Source organism: Leucopleurus acutus, assembly GCF_964270905.1.
Source record: "Leucopleurus acutus genome assembly, chromosome: 2".
In the NCBI taxonomy this organism is placed as follows: domain Eukaryota; kingdom Metazoa; phylum Chordata; class Mammalia; order Artiodactyla; family Delphinidae; genus Leucopleurus; species Leucopleurus acutus.
The window spans coordinates 172,763,884-172,784,905 of NC_139143.1; the positions used below are offsets into that span (position 1 = coordinate 172,763,884).

Genomic DNA, 21,022 nt, shown 5'->3' on the forward strand with positions numbered 1-21,022 from the left:
ATGGTAAAAACAGTTGAGACAGTATAGGTAAACTTAAAAGTCCCCTTTGCTCTCTTTCTGCTGCCTTCAATAGAGGAACCCCTGTTCAAGCTGGTGTATATCCTTGGAGACCTTCTGAGGAGCTGAGGAGGAAAAAAAAAAGAGGATGTTCAACATCACTAACCATCAGGAAAATGCAATTCAAAACCACAATAAGCCTCACGTCTGTTAGGATGGCTATTAACAAAAAGACGAAAAGAAACAAGTATTGGCAAGGATGTGGAAAAAAGGGAACCCTCGTGCACTGCTGGTGGGAATATAAATTGGTGCAGCCACTATGGAAAACAGTATGGAGGTCCCTCAAAAAAAAAAAAAAAAAAAAAGGAACTACCACATGATCCAGCAATTCCACTTCTGGGTATTTATCCAAAGAAAACCAAAACACTAACTCGAAAAGATAGATGCACCCCCATGTTCACTGTAGCATTATTTACGATAGCCAAGGCATGAAAGCAACCTAAATGTCCAATGACAGATGAACGGATAAACAAAATGTGGTGTACACACACACACACACACACACACACACACAGGAATATTATTATTCAGTCATAAAAAAGGATGAAATCTTGCCATTTGTGACAGCATGGATGAACCTTGAGTGCACTATGCTAAGTGAAATAAGTCAAACAGAGAAAGGTAAGTACTGTATGATCTCACTTACATGTGGAATCTAAAACAAAACAGAACAAAAACCAAGCTCACAGAGAAGGCTGGTGGTGGCCAGAGGTGGCGGGGGAGAAATCAGAGAAGGGGGTTAAAAGGTACAAACTTCCTGTTATAAAATAAATAAGCCATGGGGGTGTAATGTACAGTATGGTGACTAAAGTTAATAAAACTGTATATCTGAAATATTTAAAAAGTTCTCATCACAAGAAAAAAATATTCTGTAACTATACAGGTGACGATGTTAACTAGACTCATTGTGTTACTCATTTCACAATATATACAAATACTGAATCGTTATACTGTACACCTGAAACTAATATAATATTGTATATCAAATATATATCAATGAAAAAAATAAAAAGGAAAAAACCCCACCAACCCAACAACCGCTGCTATGGGGTCAGGGTGGGGCCTACAGATGCTCTTTCAGCCACACATCTGTTAAAAACCAGGCTCTCCACAGATACACAAGCAAACGTCCTAGCCCACCTGAGGGATCCCAGGAGCCTGAAAAAAACCACTGGCAGCCCCTGGGGTTGCGCTCTCAGGACCCTGGAGGCACCTGTGGTGGCAATGTGGTGGCTTCCTTCACAGAGGCATTCTGAGGAGAGCTGTCAGTTTTGGTAAAGTGCCCTGAGCTTCGTAGAGAAAAAGTACTAAGTAAACCACTGTCAACAGCAGTCCACGTGGGCTGGGATGCCTGGGCACAGAGTAACCGTAGGGGAAGAATCAGCATTAATCTTCTTATGTCTCTCATTTGGTTGTTTGAAGCCAGTCTCTCAAACTGTCATTTTCATCAGAGGGCAACTGGTCGGCATGGGGGGAGTTGATTTAAAAAGATATTAAGAACCAGAATGTTAGCATAGGAAGGAACAGATCATTTATATTAATACTAACAATAACTATCATTTGAGCACCTACGACGTGTCAGGCATTTTATGGAGTTACTTAATTTTCTACAATTCTTGGAAGCAGGTACTACCACCACTAACATGTTGAAAAGGAGCAAGCGGGTGCTCAGAGACGGGGTTACATGCCCAAGCCATCCAGCCAGTAAGTGGCAGAAATCAGACTTTGAACCCAGATCTGCTGAACCCCAAAGCCTATGTTCTTTCTCTTTCCACTACGCTGTGATACTATATAGACTGAGGAAAAAGCATCATAACCTTGAGTTAGGAGACCAAAGCCCAGCTCTTGGTACTTATCAGTTGTGACCTTGGGCAAGCTAGCAACAAGATGGGCTTCAGTTTTCTCATTTATACGACGAAAGGACTGGACAAATCTGAGTCTGTGACAAATCTGAGTCTGGGGCATCTGCAAGAAACTCTACCGGCACCATATAGTCAGGGCCATATGGAAAATGCAATACCAGCAGCAATACCCTGAATAAGAGATACAACTAACTACACACAGCAGTATAAGATGTAAGACATACCCATCAATCTGAGCGGCTAATCACAGTAAATGTTTTTATTGGGAAATGAGAGGGAGTGGTAAAAGCAGAAGACTCCAAAAGAAGTCTCCCTCCTCCATCTGCATGAACAGATATTGCTCTGAACTCCACGTCCTTTTATTGCACAGGACACACCTCTGCTTTCTACCCTACAAAAAGCCAGTTTTTCAGGTCTTTTGTTCCACAAAAAGCCGGATGTCTGGTTGTTGAGTCAGACTTCAATGTGCCTAACAAGTTCGGCTTTCTACAGCACACATATCACACAGACAAAGTTCAATCAATCCAAGCCCCTATTCTCTCTCCCTGGTGGGGCGACCTTTAGCATTTCAGGACTCAGGTTCTCAGTTCTCCCAAAAGAGTCCACCTAACAGGTGTCTTCTAGGAGGACTGCTGAAAGAATTGTAGCAATGCCCTGTAAGTGGAAAGATCTCTTTTCCCGGGCTTGCATTCCTCCAAGCATAATCCTGCTGAGAGATAGGAGGTGAGGATCAGCCCACTCAGTGCCCTGCCAGTTCCAAGGAAGCAGCAGGGCCAGGGAGAATTTCCTCACGTGTTTCCAACGTGTTTCATGCATTTTATTGCTCATCTACCATGCAGATCAAAAGCGCTGGAGCAGGTCCAACTATTTCACACAGAATCTCACACTCCAGGCTGGCTACAGCCCCGAAAGCCTTCGTTTCTTCACTTGAAATACTGCCCAATGTTATTTTGGGATGTGACCTGATAGAGGAAGCCCATAGGGATTCCATGACGATAACTGTTCCAGCTGTGATTGGTTGCCCAGCCCCAGCGAGTGCCAGCATGGGTCTGTCAGGCTCTGCTGACAAACAGAACTCAGCAGCTAACACCTCTTCACACCACAACAAAACCATGCCCAAAATCACACAGTCCATACCTCACTGGGTGTGTGTGGGGGGTGGGGTGGGGTTGGGGGGTGTTTGCAGTGCTCTCACAGGAAGAGCTACAAATTCTAACATGAACTGGCTGCCTGATTAAGTACACTTTCAAGCAGGAAGATACCAGATCAGGGTTACAGAAGGGTGGGGGGGTTAAACAATCTTCTGACAGAGACTCACAAGGATGACATCAGCTCATTTTGCTGAACAGATTAAGCAACATCAATAAGGAAGTCTAAAGAACGAGCTCATAGCAATGCTCAGATTCAGGGTTTTCTCATAAATTTGGCCGAATCCTCGAGAAATAGAGCTTCTGTTAACCCCCAGGTGGAGTCCTCATATTCTTTCAGTTGTGAAGAGCTTTTGCCAAGTTGTGCTGACTACTGGCAGGGAAACCATCCGCCCCAGGTAAATTCTACACACATACTTGCCCAGCCTAACAGATCCACGGTCCCTGTGGGAGGCTGCTCCCAGGCTGGAGAATGGGAGGAAATCCTGAAGAACACAGAAGAGGTTGGGAAACTTAACTTTGATGAAAGGCAGATGGTAGGAAAGGAGGCAATAGTTTTAACAAACTTCAAGGAAAAAGACAAACTTAATTACTTCAGAACTACTTAAGGCAAATAAATTTGGGGGAGAGCTGATTTTTCATAAAGGCTTCTTTAAGCAACATATCTGTCAAGGGTCAGGGGAGGAAGAGGCTACCTCTATCATACACTCACAAAAAAATATTCAGTACAATAATTCTCTCTTTTTTCTCCTCAGTCTTTGCTAAATGGAAAGATGGGCGATCTGACCCACCCAGGCTAGAAGGGACTCCAGAGTTACAGGACTGCTGCTCTGTTGTTCTAATAAGTGGTCTTAGTCCAAGAGACTAAATGCCATCCCTCCCTTGAGAGCAGGCTAGCGGTAGCGGTGCTGGTGGAAATGCCAAGAACGAATCAACACACAGAAGAGGCTGCCTCTTACTTCCAAGTCAGGATTTAAGCAGGTGGTAAGGAAGGGGAAAGAAAAGACACAGAGGCTGGCAACTATCCTTGCAGCTTAGGACCAAGCACCATCTCCTGCCTGGACTACACTCACTGTGTGGAATAGAAGAAACTGCTCTGGGAAAGGCTCAGAGAACTCTTATTTCTTAACCCCCCACACCCCAAGTTCCCAAAAACCCCTCACCAAACTCCCACTTCTCTTTTTCTACAAGCTTGTATTTTGGCGATAATGAATAATTTCTTCTTGGTACCTTCTGGCTGCCTAGTGGGAAATGCACAGTAGAGAAATGTCAGACTCTTCTTGTCTCCAGAATGCTTTTCAGGGGCCCACTTCCAAGACGAAATCCCCTACATATACTCAACAAATTTCATAAAGAAAGCTCTGGGAGACCAAATCTCCAAATTCAAAGGATGTTGGAAAGAGGAATAAAAGCCAAGTCCCTTCGTGTCTCCCTCTTTAAGGGACTCAGAACTGACATGAATATGTGACTATCATGTGTTCAACCCTAAGGTACGTGGCTGTCTCACATTTCACTCTCACAATCTTCTGAGGTAGGTATCATCCCCATTTTAACAAAGCAGCAAGAGGCTCAGAAGTTAAATGACTTACCCAAGGAGAGAAAGCTATTAAACAGAAGAACTGGGTCTAAACCCATATTTTTGATTCCAAAGCCTGCACTCTTTCCACCATAAGGTGGAAGTTTGCCACTATCAAAGGCTAGGCTCCATGCTCCAAACAAGGTGAGGCAACAACAGTCTGTCTCCAGACACACCGGGTGATTAGCTACATGACTCTAAGAGGCTAACCTCACTAGGTATCACTTAGTTCTTCTGCAGAAGGAAAGAATAAAACTAGATAATCCAACTCTACAAGTCTACAATGCTATGTGTTCCTCTCTTTCCTAGCCACTCCTCCTTATAAATCACTCTTCCTTTCATGGTTATTTCAAGTCAGCCCTGTCACCTATAACTCTCTTAATTTAAACCTACTTTTTCTATACTAAAGGGTGTACTACTTTTCCTCTCCTCTGGGTCCTTAGAAGGATACTTAATGCACAGGGGTGAGGAGGGAGGAGAGAGTGACTTAGAATCTAGGGAGATAAGCAGGAAGTTAAGTCCCATGAAAGTAGGAGTCTGATCTCTCTCTGCAGGTACTCCTGGGCCCTAATCCTATTATCAAGCATAAGGGTGTGGCCCAGAGAGAGAAGTCAAAACACTCCTAGCCTCTAGGCGGCCTCATCTCCGATAATTTCACACTTTCTTCCTCACCCAGCCCTGCAGCCACCGTTGCAAACTGCAGGACAACTGGGTCTTGTTTAGGAGCCCCAACTCCCAAACTACTCCTTTCTGGGGCATGTGCCAAGCAAGCTTCAACCCCCTGCCCACAGCCGCGCTCCAACAATGGGGCAACAGAGCTCTCCTCTAACACAACAGGGTAGCCCATTTCCCAGCCACCAAAGACAACTGGGTGGGAAGAACAGTTGCTTGAAGTTGCACTATAGGTGTATCAACTACAGACTAAAATTGTTTTCTGCCTTGGGATCTTCAAAGATGAGAACAGCTTTGTGGGGGCAAAGCCTCCACAATCACAGTATAACTACCCTGACCCCTCACGCTCGCTCCGCAGGCAGAGCCCAGAGTCCCTTCAAGGTCCTCTAGACCCAGTGTTTGGGACTGATGGTACTATGCTGAATCTGCCTTTTTCCTCATTAGCCTTAGGAGCTATATTCTCCTATGTTATTAGTGACCAGAAAAATGCCAGGCACACAAAAGACTATAAATGCTTGATAAATATTACTCAAAAGCATCCTCTTTAGACCCAATCTCTATTAGTCTCTTTCCTTTAATAGTCATTCCCCCACCCTAACCCTGCACACCTCCACTCCAGACCTCCACAATGAAGGAGGGACTCTTGGGTGTTGTCATCAAGGGAACTGACTCTCCTGCCTAAGACGGAGAAGTGCAATCCTGAAAGGGCCTCAGCCACTTGATAAGAGCTCTTGATAGAACTGCAGTGCAGGGAAGGAACGTCGGGCAAGGAGGCTGTCGGGAGGTGGGGCTCTGTATCACTGGAGAAATTTCAATCTAATTACAAAAAACAAGAACCTGCTGTTCTAATCCACCTCAGCAGAATCTCTTGACGTAGGTCTGACCCTTTGGGTGGAGGCTGAGGGCGCTGCTGAGGTAAAAAGTGGGGAGAAGAAAGAGCATTGGGCTGCCGGCATTCCTGCAGTGGGCACCCCTTCAAACAGCAGCTCGGCCACTGCAGCAGCCATTGATTTTCCAGGGGTCGATACTCTGCTCCCACAGATCTGCTCGGCTAGAGGTTTAATCACATTGAGTGCTTCTGCTCAACATCTCCCCTGCACTTCCCCCTCCCCAAGCCAATAAAACAAACACCAAAAACACAATAAGAGTTGGCAACGGATAGATGGTGTTTCCCACAGCTGGCCCCTAAACCCAGAAAAATTGTAAGCACCAGCTCAAGGGAACCAAAGCTACCTGGGCAATCCACAAGCTGCAGGGGTAGACCCACAGGCCCCGGAGAACCTTTTAATCCATTGCCCAACATCCCCATGAGACCTTTCTAATAATTCAGATGTTTTTACATAAAAAAATCCAGGTTCCCAACTTGTGAAAAGAATAGATCCTAGAACTCCCAGAGGTGCTGATCGATTGAAACCTTGCTTTCTAGTTTGTCACAGACCCCACCACATCTGTATAATACCCATGTTACCTACCTGACCAGCCTTCTGACACATACCCCTCCCCTGCCAAGGTTTCTTCTCACTTAGGCATTTCTCATTAGAGAATGTCTCATCTAGCCAGAAACCACCTCTTGGCCAAAAGTGTACAGAGTGTTGTAAGGGTCACTAGCTGCTAAGACTCAAATCTGAAAAAAAATGAAACTAGGTCAGAGCTGGGCCTGAGTTAGAGCAGTCAAGATCAGTGCATATTTATGGAATAGGGCTATTCTAATCCCAGCAGGAAATGAGCACTGTAAAGCTAGAGAAGACAAAGAAGTTAAGAACCCCCTACTTTCTCCAAGCTTGCATTCCCTGTCAAGAAGGCCAACCACACAGACCGTGTTCCACCATGATCATCAGCTTGGATCCTAGAACTTGAGTAAGGAGAACAGGAAAAAGGGGAGAGGAAAAGACGGCAGAATTCTAGATCTGAAAAGTGTAAGGGGAGGGGTACTACCTTAGGCTTCACCTCATTTGGCTGCTCCTCAGAAATACAGCAACCAGAAAGCAAGGAGGACGTAATGTACACAAGTAGGGAAGGTAAAGTTGGCACTGTGCTTAACACAGCGTAGACCAAGGTCTAGGGGGCTGGATGGCCTCCTTGGTTTGATATTTAAAGTCCTAAATTTATATTTGCCAGTGGTCTTCCCTACCATGACCTACGGGTCTAGATAAAATCCAAAGATTTGGGGGGAGGGTGTGGAACAAAGAAATCTGAGAGTGGGGAATGGATAGAATCCTAAACCAGAAAAGACAGCCCTGAAGGCCTTTAAAACCAAAAAAACAACAACAACTCTGTACACAGGGAAAGACATAGTCAAGTCCTAAAAGCAAAAGACGAGGAAGGAAAAGAACGAATATTCTTGATGACAGTTCCTCTGAATACAGATGCAGTGAATTTATTTGGAACTTGGTTTCTCTCCTACTTTTTTTTCTCTCCTACTTTTTTTCTCTCCTACTTTTTTTCTCTCCTACTTTTTTTCTCTCCTCAAATATCAGGAAATTACCTTCACTCACCTCAGTAAACAACCGTCAATATTCCTCCCACAACAAAGCTGGCCTTAAGGGACAGATTTGCTCTCAGTCTGAACCTTCAACCTCTAGTTCCCACCTTCAACAAGGCATGGCTTCTTAGCTCCCTTGGGGAAAGGTCAATAGGAAGCTAGCCAACAGCTTGGAGATGAGCTCCGCCTCACAGCAATCAGAGATTACATCACAATACCAGCCAATTCCATGCTGACACCAGGTGGGGAGGAGAAATAGGTTCTGGCCATGGAAGTAGATGGAGCAAGAGATCAAGCACTGGCCCCCAAAGGGACAGCACTAGATCACATACCAGTTTCATCGTAACATTCAGGTAGAACATCAAATATCTTAGAAATATGAGAAAAAGACAACAGAGCTGATTCCATGCTTGATTTATCAGGTATGTTAACATAGTTCACACCTATGGGCCCTCCTCTCTGGACCAAGATTCTCACTCTGGTGCAGGGGGGCCCTAGTGGTTTCTGTAAATATAGCATTTCTAGGAGGACTTCGTTCAGAAAGTCCAAGCTACCCCTCACCCACCTTCCCCAGACAGATAAGAAACAGCTTCACAATCCCAAATCTAGGGGCTAGCTTTTGGATTTTGTTTGGTCTTCTTGGAGAAGGACAATGGCAGAACTGGGGCATGTACTTCACCAAGGTAGTCTCCCAGACAGCTCTGCAGGTTATAAAAGCACCAACAAGAGAGAAGGAGAAGGGGAGATAGATGGAGGAAAGCTACTGTCACCTAGGCAACTGAGTTCATCCATATGTTGACTCAGGAATTTCAAGAAATTCTAGTTGTTGAGGTTTCTTCCTTCCAGAGTAAATGCTTCCTACATCTTCCTATGGAGGAGACCCAAATCCAGAAGCTACAGTATCACTACCTTTGCCTAGAAGTCTCAACCCCACATCTCTCCATACCTCCTCCCTCCCTTTCCTCAAAGAGAAGAGAATATGGAAGACAAAGTCTGTTTTCTTTTTTTCTTTAATTAATTAATGTATTTATTTATTTTTTTTTGGCTGCGTTGGGTCTTCGTTGCTGTGCGCGGGCTTTCTCTAGTTGCGGCAAGCAGGGGCTACTCTTTGTTGCGGTGTGCGGGCTTCTCATTGCGGTGACTTCTCTTTGTTGCGGAGCACAGGCTCTAGGCATGCGGGCTCAGTAGTTGTGGCTCACGGGCTCTAGAGCACAGGGTCAGTAGTTGTGGCGCACGGGCTTAGCTGCTCCGCAGCATGTGGGATCTTCCCGGACCAGGGCTCGCACCCGTGCCCCTGCATTGGCAGGCAGATTCTTAACCACTGTGCCACCAGGGAAGTCCCCAAAGTCTGTTTTCTGAATATGGCACTCTTCCTTCCCCTAAAGGAGCTTTTTACTCACCCTTTATAGGAGTTTGTCCTAATAGTAAAAGCAATGGGTTTTCACTATTAGGGAAGCCCATATTCTCATTTACTGAATGACCTTGGGCAAGTCCTTTAACTTTTTTGGGTCTTGGATTCCTCATATATGTAAAGAGTGGGGTGAGGGGGGATGGTGGTGTTTGTGTTAAGTGTGGTGAATATTCTGTTGAGTAGCTCATGCTAACTTCATTCTACTCTTTTCCTAATTGCAGAGGTTAAAAAGCTAAAAACTACATTTCCCAGAATCCCTGCAGATGGGTTTTGGCTATAATTCAGGTTCTGCTAATTAGAATCAGACTCAAGATTAGATCAAAGTATGGCAGTGATCATACTTCTGTCTCCTTCACTTGTTTCTACAGGAGCATTTTGGTTTCATCTTCCAGTTAACTGGGTGGTGGTTCTGGTAGCAGCAGCTGCTGCTTCTTGATTCCAGCTTACTGATCCCTAGATAGCAGATTTAGAGCACTCAATCTGATAGTGACTCACAAGCAGGAGTTCCCTTGGTGGGTCAAATCTAGGTCTAGATCCCGATTCCTGGAGGATGAGCCTACAGCATGCTCCCTCAATCCTCCTAACAATTTTTAAGTCCAATTCCCTATATTAAATACTTCTCTATTAAACATACCTAGGGTTTAGCATGGCCTAGGTTCAGTGTAGAAATCACTCTATCTGACACAGTACTATCAGATGATCCTAAGAGAGTAGTTGTGAAGGAGAAAGAAGAGAATTATTCACAAAGCATATTCCCTGAGTCAGAGTCTTCTGGGGAAAAATGGGCAAAATGGGGAAGCCTAGAACTTTAAAATACATTTGCCCAAGACAACCTCCTTCACTTCTTCCTTTTTTACAACCTTCCTGTACTTTCTCCCTCCCACTCTAAGCTCTGAGGGGTGTTGAACTGCTCACATAAGTTGGAAGGTTGAGTCAGCACATGCTTTCCTTTCCATCCCTATATTCTCTGTAAGCTTTTACTCTGCTGAGGATAGCATTACCTGCCCAAGCCCAAATATATTCTCTAGGCTTGGGCTAGAAAGGGTACCAACTGTCTTCCTCAGCAGCAGGAAGTATGTTTTACATACTCCAGGTGGTAAAGAACCAGGGCACGGGCTTCCCTGGTGGCGCAGCGGTTGAGAGTCCGCCTGCCGATGCAGGGGACACAGGTTCGTGCCCCGGTCCGGGAAGATCCCACATGCCGCGGAGCGGCTGGGCCTGTGAGCCATGGCCGCTGAGCCTGCGCATCCGGAGCCTGTGCTCCGCAACGGGAGAGGCCACAACAGTGAGAGGCCGCGTACCACCAAAAAAAAAAAAAAAAAAAAAAAAAAGAACCAGGGCACAACAGTCCTGACAGCCCTGCACTGCTAATAAGTGAAGATACATTTGGCCTACAAGATTCCAGTTTATCTTCTTATACCAATTTCTGATTGAAGTAACGAACCACCAGCTTCCTGTAGCAGGACTGGGGACAAACTGAAAAACAAGGTCAAATCGAAGTGATATGCTTGGTGGGGATGGGGTACTTCCCACCAGTCCTCAGTAACGCTAACTGAGCCCAGGAGCCATAACACTAGACCTAAGGCTCAGTTAGTTTTCAGAATGAAGTTGTTCCGAAGAAAACAAAAGGTTCCAGCAAGAGGAATCTGTGTGAGACACACAGGCAGGAAGCAGAGCTGAGCCACCAGCAACTAGAATAGAAACAGGAAATGGGCCCAGGAACAAGCATACAGTAATCTGCTGCTAGCAGCACAGGCTCCAGCAGGCGCCAGGCAGTATCAGGGCCAAAGCAGCGTGACTAAGATGGAGAAGCAGATTGGCTAGTCCTGCCAGAGAACCGGCGTTCTAGAGAAGGGACAGCTACTTGCTCGTGGTACATGCTGCTCTGAGCAGTCTGGGCAGATATGTGAGAGGGGGTGGGGATTTCCTTTATGAGACTTTCTAAGAGCACCTGGATTACAATTCAAGGGGAGCAAGCACAGATACACAGTCAGATGTAAAGAAAACAGGTCACCAACCTCGGAATGGCCCAGCTTCTCTGGGTACCAAAATTGCTAGTGACATTTCTGTTATCCCTTTAAAAATAAGCCATCGAAAACCTAGGCAAAAACCGTTGGTCCTGCCTCCTTTTACCATGAAATGTGATGAAAGGAAACACTAACAGTGTAAAATTAAAATCCTTCACAAACATTCCAGTTTTTTAAGTCTTTAGAGAATTTCTGTCATTCTGCCCCCCCGCCCCTCACCAATAAACCTAGACAACAAAAAGCTGGTCCCCAAGATCAAGTAGGTAGCAAGAACCTAGGGGCTAGTCAACAAAGGTTTTACTAAGTATTTGCCTGACACAGGTATTAGACACAGGCCTGAGTACTCAAGCAGAAGTACCAGCATAATGCTACGTCAACATGAAGAAAATGGGAAGAAGTCCCAGAGAAGGTATTTCACAGCTAGGTTTTGAAGCCAAAGTAGAAGTTTGCTGGGCTTTAAAAAAAAAAAAAAAAAAAGGTTGGGACAGAGATCCCAACAGAGCAGAGATCCCAACAAGCAGAGATCACACACACACCTTAAGCAAAAGGACAATGGCAGGAAGGACCATGGCTTGTGAGGAGCTTAAGGCACACGCGAGTGGCCAGAGATGAGGTTGCAGAGGTATGCTGGGAGTTGCAGATGGCCCCATAATAATGTCTGGACTGTAGGCACAGGGAGTCAGGGCCCCCAGAGCACCCACAAAACAACTGGTTTACTAGACACGGTAAAATTTATTGTATTCCAAAGTCTCTGGCATGATATTTTATTTGAAAATATTACTCTCAGCTTTCAGGGTCTAACTCCTCCTTGCTTCAGAACCATAAGACACATGAATCACCTGGAGATCTTGTTAACAGTGTTGGATTCAATAAAGCTAGTGTGGGGCCCAAGAATCTGCATTTCTTGCAAGCTCCCAGGTGATATCTGTGCTGCTAGATAATGGACCACATTTTCCCCAGTACCAAGGATCTAACTGATTAAAGTTTTAGCATTAATCAGGACACTGCTTTAAAAAAAAAGGCACAGGGACTTCCCTGGTGGCGCAGTGGTTAAGAATCCACCTGCCAATGCAGGGGACACTGGTCCTATCCCTGTTCCGGGAAGATCCCACATGCCACGGAGCAACTAAGCCCGTGAACCACAACTACTGAGCCTGCGCTCTAGAGCCCGTGAACCACAACTACTGAGCCTGCGTGCCTCAACCACTTGAAGCCCACGTGCCTAGAGCCCGTGCTCCGCAACAAGAGAAGCCACCGCAATGAGAAGCCCACACACCACAACGAAGAGCAGCCCCCGCTGGCCGCAGCTAGAGAAAGCCCGTGCATAGCAACGAAGACCCAACGCAGGCAAATAAATAAATATTTTTAAAAAACAGACTTAAAAAATTTTTTAAAAGGCACAGAGCAGGCTCCCATACAACACAAGGAAACCAAAGAACCACTTTTGTCAACTTTTCAGTTTGAGGTGATTCCCCAGTTGGTTAGTACCTCCAGCAGGCCTGACCTATAGATTTGGCCATCTTCCCTCTCCCACTCCTCCCTGTGCCTTCAGTTCACAACTCATCTATGCCTCCATCACAGGCAGGTCTGGGCAAAAAAGGGAAATGGAAATACATTTATACTCTTCTTTTAGGACAAATCTAGTAAATGTTAAATGACAAAGGGTTCAGGCTTTTGGCTAAACATTAAGAGAGAATCAGATTGTCCATGACTTTCCTCTGCTAGGTGGGATGCTAAAGGAAATATTTCATCTAAAATATCAGAGAAAACTGGATTCAAATTCAAATTCCGAGCCTTAGTTTCTTCTTATGTAAAACAGAAGTGGGCTTCCCTGGTGGCGCAGTGGTTGAGAATCCGCCTGCCAATGCTGGGGACACGGGTTCGTGCCCCGGTCCGGGAAGATCCCACATGCCGCGGAGTGGCTGGGCCGCTGAGCCTGCGCGTCCGGAGCCTGTGCTCCGCAACAGGAGAGGCCACAGCAGTGAGAGGCCCGCGTACCGCAAAAACAAAAAACAAAAAACAAAAAACAAAAAACAGAAGTGATTATTCAACTTAATACATTTCAATTCCTGCCTTTCCAGGAAGATTCGTTTTGGCTGTAGATCCTTTCCTGGCTTCACTCCTGCCCTCTAAGATTCAGATTCTACAAGAGTTCCCTCCCATTTCCTCTTTCCAGATCACTATAACCCAAGCTCTCAAGATTTGAGAACATCACAGTAGTAAAGCATGAGTGCTAATAGCTACTTTGTTGTTAAGTAGAAATCTAAAGAAGGGCTTGGAAACCCAACTGATACAACAATATCTTTAGATAATTTAACAGACATTAAAAATCCTACTCCTGGGCTTCCCTGGTGGCGCAGTGGTTGAGAGTCCGCCTGCCGATGCAGGGGACACGGGTTCGTGCCCCGGTCCGGGAGGATCCCACATGCCGCGGAGCGGCTGGGCCCGTGAGCCATGGCCGCTGAGCCTGCGCGTCCGGAGCCTGTGCTCCGCAACGGGAGAGGCCACAACAGTGAGAGGCCCGCGTATCGCAAAAAAAAAAAAAAAAAAAAATCCTACTCCAGCTCACCTCACTCCTGGCATCAACAACTTCCACACTTCCACTCCTATCTAACCACAGCAAACAAATATGGTTGAGATCTTCAATGGCAGTGTCTGAGACATTTTCAGTCAAGGATATATAGTGTCCCTTTTAAGCTAAACCAGTGTCCCTGATTCCCTTCTCTCGCAACTCCTGAAAGATGTGCCTGTTTATACCTTCCTAATGTTCTGCCAGCAGCGTCACCATTCTGTATCTATCTGCTTTATACACATGTGGGTCTTGAGATGAACCTAAGGAATTCAGGCCGATTCAGCTGCCTCCCTTTCCATGCCTTTCAAGGGTGCTCGTTACCCTTACACCTTTCCCTTGCTCATTTCCTTCCCTCCAGCCCTCAGAAATTAGGTCTTCTCCCTACCTCAGAAGTATTCCAATAACCTGCTTCATGACAAATCTAACTTTATATTCCTTGAAAATACTTTAGATGCACACCATCTTTGTCCCTTCCTTGGCTTCCAGAAATATGGAAATATGACATGATCCTGGTCCCCCTCCAATCTCTCCAGCTACGTGTTGGGCGCTTCTACTCAGTGACCACAGGCATTGTCCAGGGCTCCATCTGGCTCCTCTCTCCATGCTGCATGGTCTGGGTGGTTTAACTATTCCATGGTTTAACTTCATTCCATGGTTTAACTATTAACCACTATGCAGACAACTCTCAAGTTCTATCCAGACTCAGCTCTTACCCAAGTTTCAGTCTCCTATCTCCAACTAGTAACTAAGCATTTGTTTTTCGATATCTCACTATATGGGACTTAACTTCTCCTCAAAAATGCGTTTTCCTATTAACCTTTCTATTTCCGTCAATGAGATCCCCCCACCCCCGCCCCAACCCAGTATACAACATTGTTAAATTTTCCAGCCAGTAGAATGCAGTTATTCTCAGTTCTATAGATTCTTTCCTGTGCATCTCACAACTAAGACTAGGTGGTTATGTAAATGAGACAGAGGGGTAGAACTCCACTGAACACCAGAACTATTTCAACAGTTTAACTTATCCCCTTGCTTGCAGACTATCCCCTTTTCAAACTACACTACACACCAATGGATCATTTCTGTAAAACATTAATTTCATCATGCTATTGCCCTAATTACATATCTGCAGGCCTATGAGATAAGATCCAAATGGCTCCCTTATCCTACCAGGGCTCCAGCCCCTGTGATCTAGCTTTCCATCCTGTTTGTTACTCCCCACCCCGGGAAGCCTGATCCTGACCAGCCCCTCTAAGTGTCATCCACACTGCATCCCACCCCCAGCGAGCCTCTGCTCAGGCTGTACTTTCCTTTCCAACCACCCCAATACATCCATACCTAGTTCATTCTAACTAAACTTCTGCCATGATGTCTTCCCTCTACTATTTAGACATAAATGGATCACTGAGTTCACCAAGCCCTGATAGCACTCACTGTAACATTCAGGCACACATTCTTCCATCTATTTTACTAATGAAACAGAGGAGGATCCTTGAGGGTTGCAAGCATGTCATACTCAGACTCACCAACTTAAGAGCTCAGATTACCTCAGAAGTCATCAAAGTTCAACCCTTGTCTAATGCGTATTCTGCCTCCTATATGACAACCACAGCAAACAGGGTGCCAGGTTTTACAGGTAAGACAGGGAACTTACCTACTTTTCTTTTTCTTTTTAAAATATCCTCAATACTCCAGATCACAAAGGAACTTGTATGTCACACTTGGGCTTAAACCTATAGGCAACAAGTACCCAGAGGTTTTAGAACAATAGTGTAACTTGCCAAGTTTGATTTTTTAAGATGATCACTCTGGTGATTATGTTGAGGACAGACTTGGAAGGAAAAGAAACAGGTCAGGACTCTGTAGCAAAACACCTGGTGAGAGATAATGGGGGCCTGAAAGAAAGGCAACGAGGAAGGACAAGGGATTTAAAAGCCATTTCTGAGGTAGACTAGGATTTGGTGAACAACTTATACAAGGGATCCAGCAATCAGTGCCACAGAGCTGAGAGCTCCCAGGGTGTGCTGGCAACGCAAGGGCTGCCCTAACCTCCGAATAAACTGCAGGGGGCACAGCTGCAGGCAGTCTGTCTCTCCCAAGGTCTCCCCTCCTTCATTTTCAACCCGCAGTCTTCCCTCCAGATCATCAAGAGGCAAACGACAGTGTAAGTCACCACCACTATTATTCAAGTTGCCACTGTGGCTTCCAAGTCTAGTCATTTTTTTCTTCCCTTTTCAAAGGACTACCAAAGCTCATTGTTATTCAAGTATGGTCTTTAGAACTACAGCACCACCTGAGAGCTTCTTAGAAATGCAAATTCTTGGGTCCTACCCCACAACTACTGAATCAGAATCTCTCTGGGTAGAGGTCAGTAATCTTGTTCTAATTGATCTCCAGATGATTCCTAATGCATGCTGAAGTTTGAGAAGCAGTGATATAGCTAACCTCTACCAGATCAAGGCTTTTAATCCTATATCCATTTTGCACCACTGAATGGAAACTCTATCCCAGGTACACTTTCAAGACTAACATGTAAATTTACAAATGTGCTGCAGTAAGAAAAATTTGGGAAGCAGTCATTACTCCAAGGAAACCACATACACTTGAATGAATCACTTAAATAGAAGCTTTTCAAGATGCAACTCCAAGTCATTCTCAAAAATGACTATAATCAAAAGTCAGAAACCAATTTACAGATGACTCCCTTACAGACTTTGACCCAAAATAAAGAAAACTGAAGACTTAACGAAACACCTAGAGATTTGCTCACCCACCCCTTACAAGAACCTTCTTTCTTTCTTTTATTTTTTTTGGCTGCACCATGTGGCATGCAGGATCTTACTTCCCCTGACCAGGGATTGAACCGTGCCCCCTGCAATGGAAGCACTGAGTCTTGACCACTGGACTGCCAGCAGGGAAGTCCCAAGAACCTTCTTAACATAAGGTGAAGTGGTAGCTATAAGATAATGACAAACCCCAACCCCATTTCTTCCTAAGGCCACTGTCAGGAAGCACAAATAAATTAATCTATCCTCTAAAATGAAGTTTGGGCATTCCCATATCAGTCTGTGATAACCGCTTTGCACTAGCAGTGAAAACAACAATCTGGTAATATGGTCACGCTGTCCCCTGTCAGCCATACACTTTTTGGATGATCAATGAACCTGCTCAGGTTTATTTGTTCAGTGAGTGGGAACCTACTATATGCCAGGCACTATGATGGCATTGAGCAAGACAAAGCAAGTCTACCCTCACTAAGCTTGGAATAAGTAACTGAAATTACCCTTGAGATAAGCACTGACAAGAAGCATGGGCACTAAGATGGTCTATTACAGTAAAGGAACCTGACATAGTTTGGACTAGTGGATCTCTACAGGGGCTGTAGATCAGAATCACCCAGGACAGCTTCTAGGCATACCAAAGCCCAAGCCTCACCCCATATCAAACAAATCAGAACTCTGTGAACCCTGGCCATTGGTTTTAAAGATCATTTGCTTCCCAGGTAATTCTAACATGCAGCCAAGGTAGAGAACCACTGGTTTTGGGTATAATGCGATACGTGTTATGGGCACAGAGGTCAATAATACAATGCCTACCCTCCAAGAGCTTTCTGTCTAGTGGAAAAGACCCAACAACGTAGAAGTATCAGCAAAATACTCTAGCAAGATGGAGCAAAAAACCCTCAGATACAGGATAGTGCTTCTCTGGGCACAAGGGTAGGGAAGTGATCCCACTGGGCTATATAAGGTGCTTTTACCTGTTCCAGCAAGGTTTGGTTTCTAAAGATGGGTACTCAGGCAACTAATTATTTTTTATACCTTTTCATATATCTTAAATATTGCAGGCTTTTAAAATAATAAAATAAAAACTAACTTTAGGGACTTCGCTGGTGGCACAGTGGTTAAGACTCTGTGCTCCCAATGCAGGGGGTCCAGATTCGATCCCTGGTCAGGGAACTAGATCTCACATGCATGCTGCAACTAAGAGTTCACCTGCCACAACGAAGGAGCCTGCCTGCCACAACTAAGACGCAGCACAACCTAATTAATAATTAATTAATTAAAAAAACTGTCTTAAGTCAGTGAAGGCATCATAGAAGTTATTTACGCTGAGATTTTTTTTTTTTTTTTTTTTTGCCGTACGCGGGCCTCTCACTGTCGTGGCCTCTCCCGTTGCGGAGCACAGGCTCCAGACGCGCAGGCTCCGCTGCCATGGCTCACGGGCCCAGCCGCTCCGCGGCACATGGGATCCTCCCGGACTGGGACACGAACCCGCGTCCCCTGCATTGGCAGGCGGACTCTCAACCACTGCGCCACCAGGGAAGCCCCTTAAGCTGAGTTTTGAAGCTTGATTAGGAAGTTGTTTTCTGAGGAAATGATCTTGAAGATGTAGTCTGAAATATGAACGGGAAAAGTTAGGAGGAAAAGTGTGTTAGGCAAAGGGAAGATTGTGTGCAAGGGGCTGGAAGCAGAAAAGGCATGGGGCCTTACAGAAACTGAGAGGGCAGAGAGCAAAAAAGGATGAAGCAGAGGTTCTCAAAGTGCCATCCTTGGTCTAGCAGCATCAAGAATTTGTTAGAAATGCAAATTCTGAGACCTCACTCCAGACCTACTAAATCAGAAAGGGAGGGCGGGGAGGGGGGCGGAGAATAGCCTTTGTAATAATAAGGATTTTGGATTTTATTCTAAGATTAATGAAAAATAATTGAGAAATTTTAATAGAGGGATAACATAATCAGGATAATAGTAGCTAAGTGGTTTGGCATTAATAGCTGAGCAAAAACTCCTCAAAATCTAATTTTTGTAATAATCAGGATCAGAAACCATACTGAGCCTTTAAGTCAAGGGTCACAATCGTAATGCCTTTAGGGCTAAGCCAGAAAGGCGAATGATTGAAAAGAGGGATGTGGAACACTGATGGGGCTGCCCTCCAGTCAGCACAGCATCTGCTCTGGAGCCAAACAAACACGTGCTGAGTGGAGGGATTCACTGGCGAACTTAGGGCTCCCTTAACACACCTGCTGAAGAAAGGAGTGGGCCCCTTGCAGGGAATTCAGCCTTCTCCCTTCTTCAGATGTGACTATTTCCCCAGCCTGGCTAGGCAAATCTGGCATCAAACCAAAATTTCGAAGAGTAAACCACCTTTTGTTTCTTTGTCCAAGTAGCAGAGGGATAAAAAGCAATTCAACAAACAAGATGCCAATAACCCAGCCTGCTCACCTCTCACACGGAGTTTCTACTACAAAGCAAATGACCCATTTGTATGAATCTACAGTAGAAGCCTGAACTTGGGAATGCTCCTTGTGATAGGCTAACCCAGGAACAACCCTCTCCTGGGCCCAAGAGGCTACCAGTGTCTTCACTTCAGAAGGTCAAATCAAGCTCTTGGATTCAACAGTATAAGGCCCTCAACCCTCAAAAGACACACAACATGTTTGTATGGCTAGGTTTCTCAGGACTAAAAGCTATCAAATACAGTCCAATCAAGAGGTCACTAGAAACAAGCAGAAACTTTTTGATGAGGAGCAACTTACAGCACTGGTAGAAATCCACCGATCTGGATTCTTGCCACAATATTGTGTACCTCACCCAGATTTAGCTACAGACCATAGATGATGAGGGAGTGGTTACACAGTTCTGACTGAATCAGGTTAAAAAGCACATTCCAGTGAAGTTCAGGATGCAGAAAAGGATTGCAACAGACATTAATGAGAAGGGAACAAAGAGTGATTGCCTTATTCAGACACTTCCTCCCCCAATTCCTCAGCTGAAAAAGTCAACAGTCTCCGAAGTCCCATCTGACAATAGCTATTCATCCTGGCCTGGGAAGCCTGAATTACAGGTGCTGAGGGACTCCACAGACCTTGCCCTACTAAGGTTATGGTTCAGAGATCTTCAAGGGAAGCCATGGAGGCTTCACGATGAAGTGAGTTCCTGCCTCCCATCTATTCTTTAAAGATCCCAAAACCATTTTCCCCAAAGTCAGAATAAATGAAGAGACAAGCTTCAAATCCAAGTAGAATCAAAATTTCAAAAGAATCTTATTTGCACCTGTGGCTGAATTTCCATTTCCTAAACTGAAGCCAGATTTGTAATGGCAGGTTTGCTACCTGCAGTCTTACTAGATTTCAGAACATCCCATTTTATTCCTGTGCCCAGCCTAAGTGACTTGCCTACGTGTACTGGCAGAGCTAAGACGAAAGGTAAATGTTCCCAGAACCAGCCTACTATTTAATAGTTGGTGTTAACTGCCTTTGAGTATCAAGTATAGTCCCTCTAAGATGATGATGATAACAGCTGACATTTATGGAGCACCTACAAGCACCAGTACTCTCTTTATATAAACTTATTTAATATTAACCTCTCCATGAAGTGGGTACTTCAGAGTTTCATTTTACAGATGCAAAAACTAAGGCACGGAGAGGTTAAGTGACTTGCTCAAGGATCCAGAGTTAGCGGCAGAGTCAAAATGCAGACCCAGGAACTCTGAGTGTAGAGCCCAAGCTCTTAATCAGCAAACCACACTGTCTTTCTCAGGATACTGTCAGTCCATTCTATAAACACTAACCAAGCATCTGGGCACCAAAAACTCTACTAGACGAAAGCACCTATTCACACAAAACAACAACTAGCAAATCTGCTTTTACTCCGCCATGCTCAAGGTGACAATCCATGCTGAATGCACCCCAGATCCTACCTCCCAGCTTACCGCTCAGACAAACACCTAAAAACTAAGCCCTCAAAAGTAAGATGAACAAACAAAAAAACTTTAAAACAGTGTTTAGATCTCTAAACAGAGATCACACACATATTCCTCCCTGGGCAGGCAACCAAAACAGACATTCTATAAGGTCAGTCCATAAATTCCTATTCAGAATTTTGAGCCTGAATTCAAGGAATAGCTCATCATTCATTTAGCTCAATACCACCAAAACATCCAATCAGAAACTGGTTTTCTTTGTTTTTCTCTCTGCCCCCATCATCTTTTAGAGGGTGGCAGAAATACTCACAGGCAAGCTTGAAGGTCTTGACTGAAGACTCAGGTTCATATCTTCTTGCCCTCCCTTACTGGAGGTCATTGAGGGGGCTGAGGACGCCTGAGACCCAAATGAATCTTGAGATAACTCCTAAAACAAGAAAAACAAAAGCTGTGAGAGCTTGGTATTGATAAACCAGGCAAGCTTGCTTCATGATGAAAGGCCTATGGGACTCTCTT

General features: G+C 44.9%; 1 protein-coding gene across 3 annotated transcripts in view; it reads right to left on the bottom strand.

Annotated features, from left to right (window-relative positions):
- ARID1A (AT-rich interaction domain 1A) overlaps positions 1-21,022 on the bottom strand; it is a 74,162-nt gene that overhangs the window by 20,631 nt on the left and 32,509 nt on the right. For all 3 annotated transcript variants that reach the window (XM_082857989.1, XM_082857988.1, XM_082857987.1), the window contains exon 4: positions 20,817-20,933. In XM_082857989.1, coding sequence (XP_082714115.1) covers positions 20,817-20,933 — 117 coding nt within the window. The remainder of the gene's footprint in view (positions 1-20,816; positions 20,934-21,022) is intronic.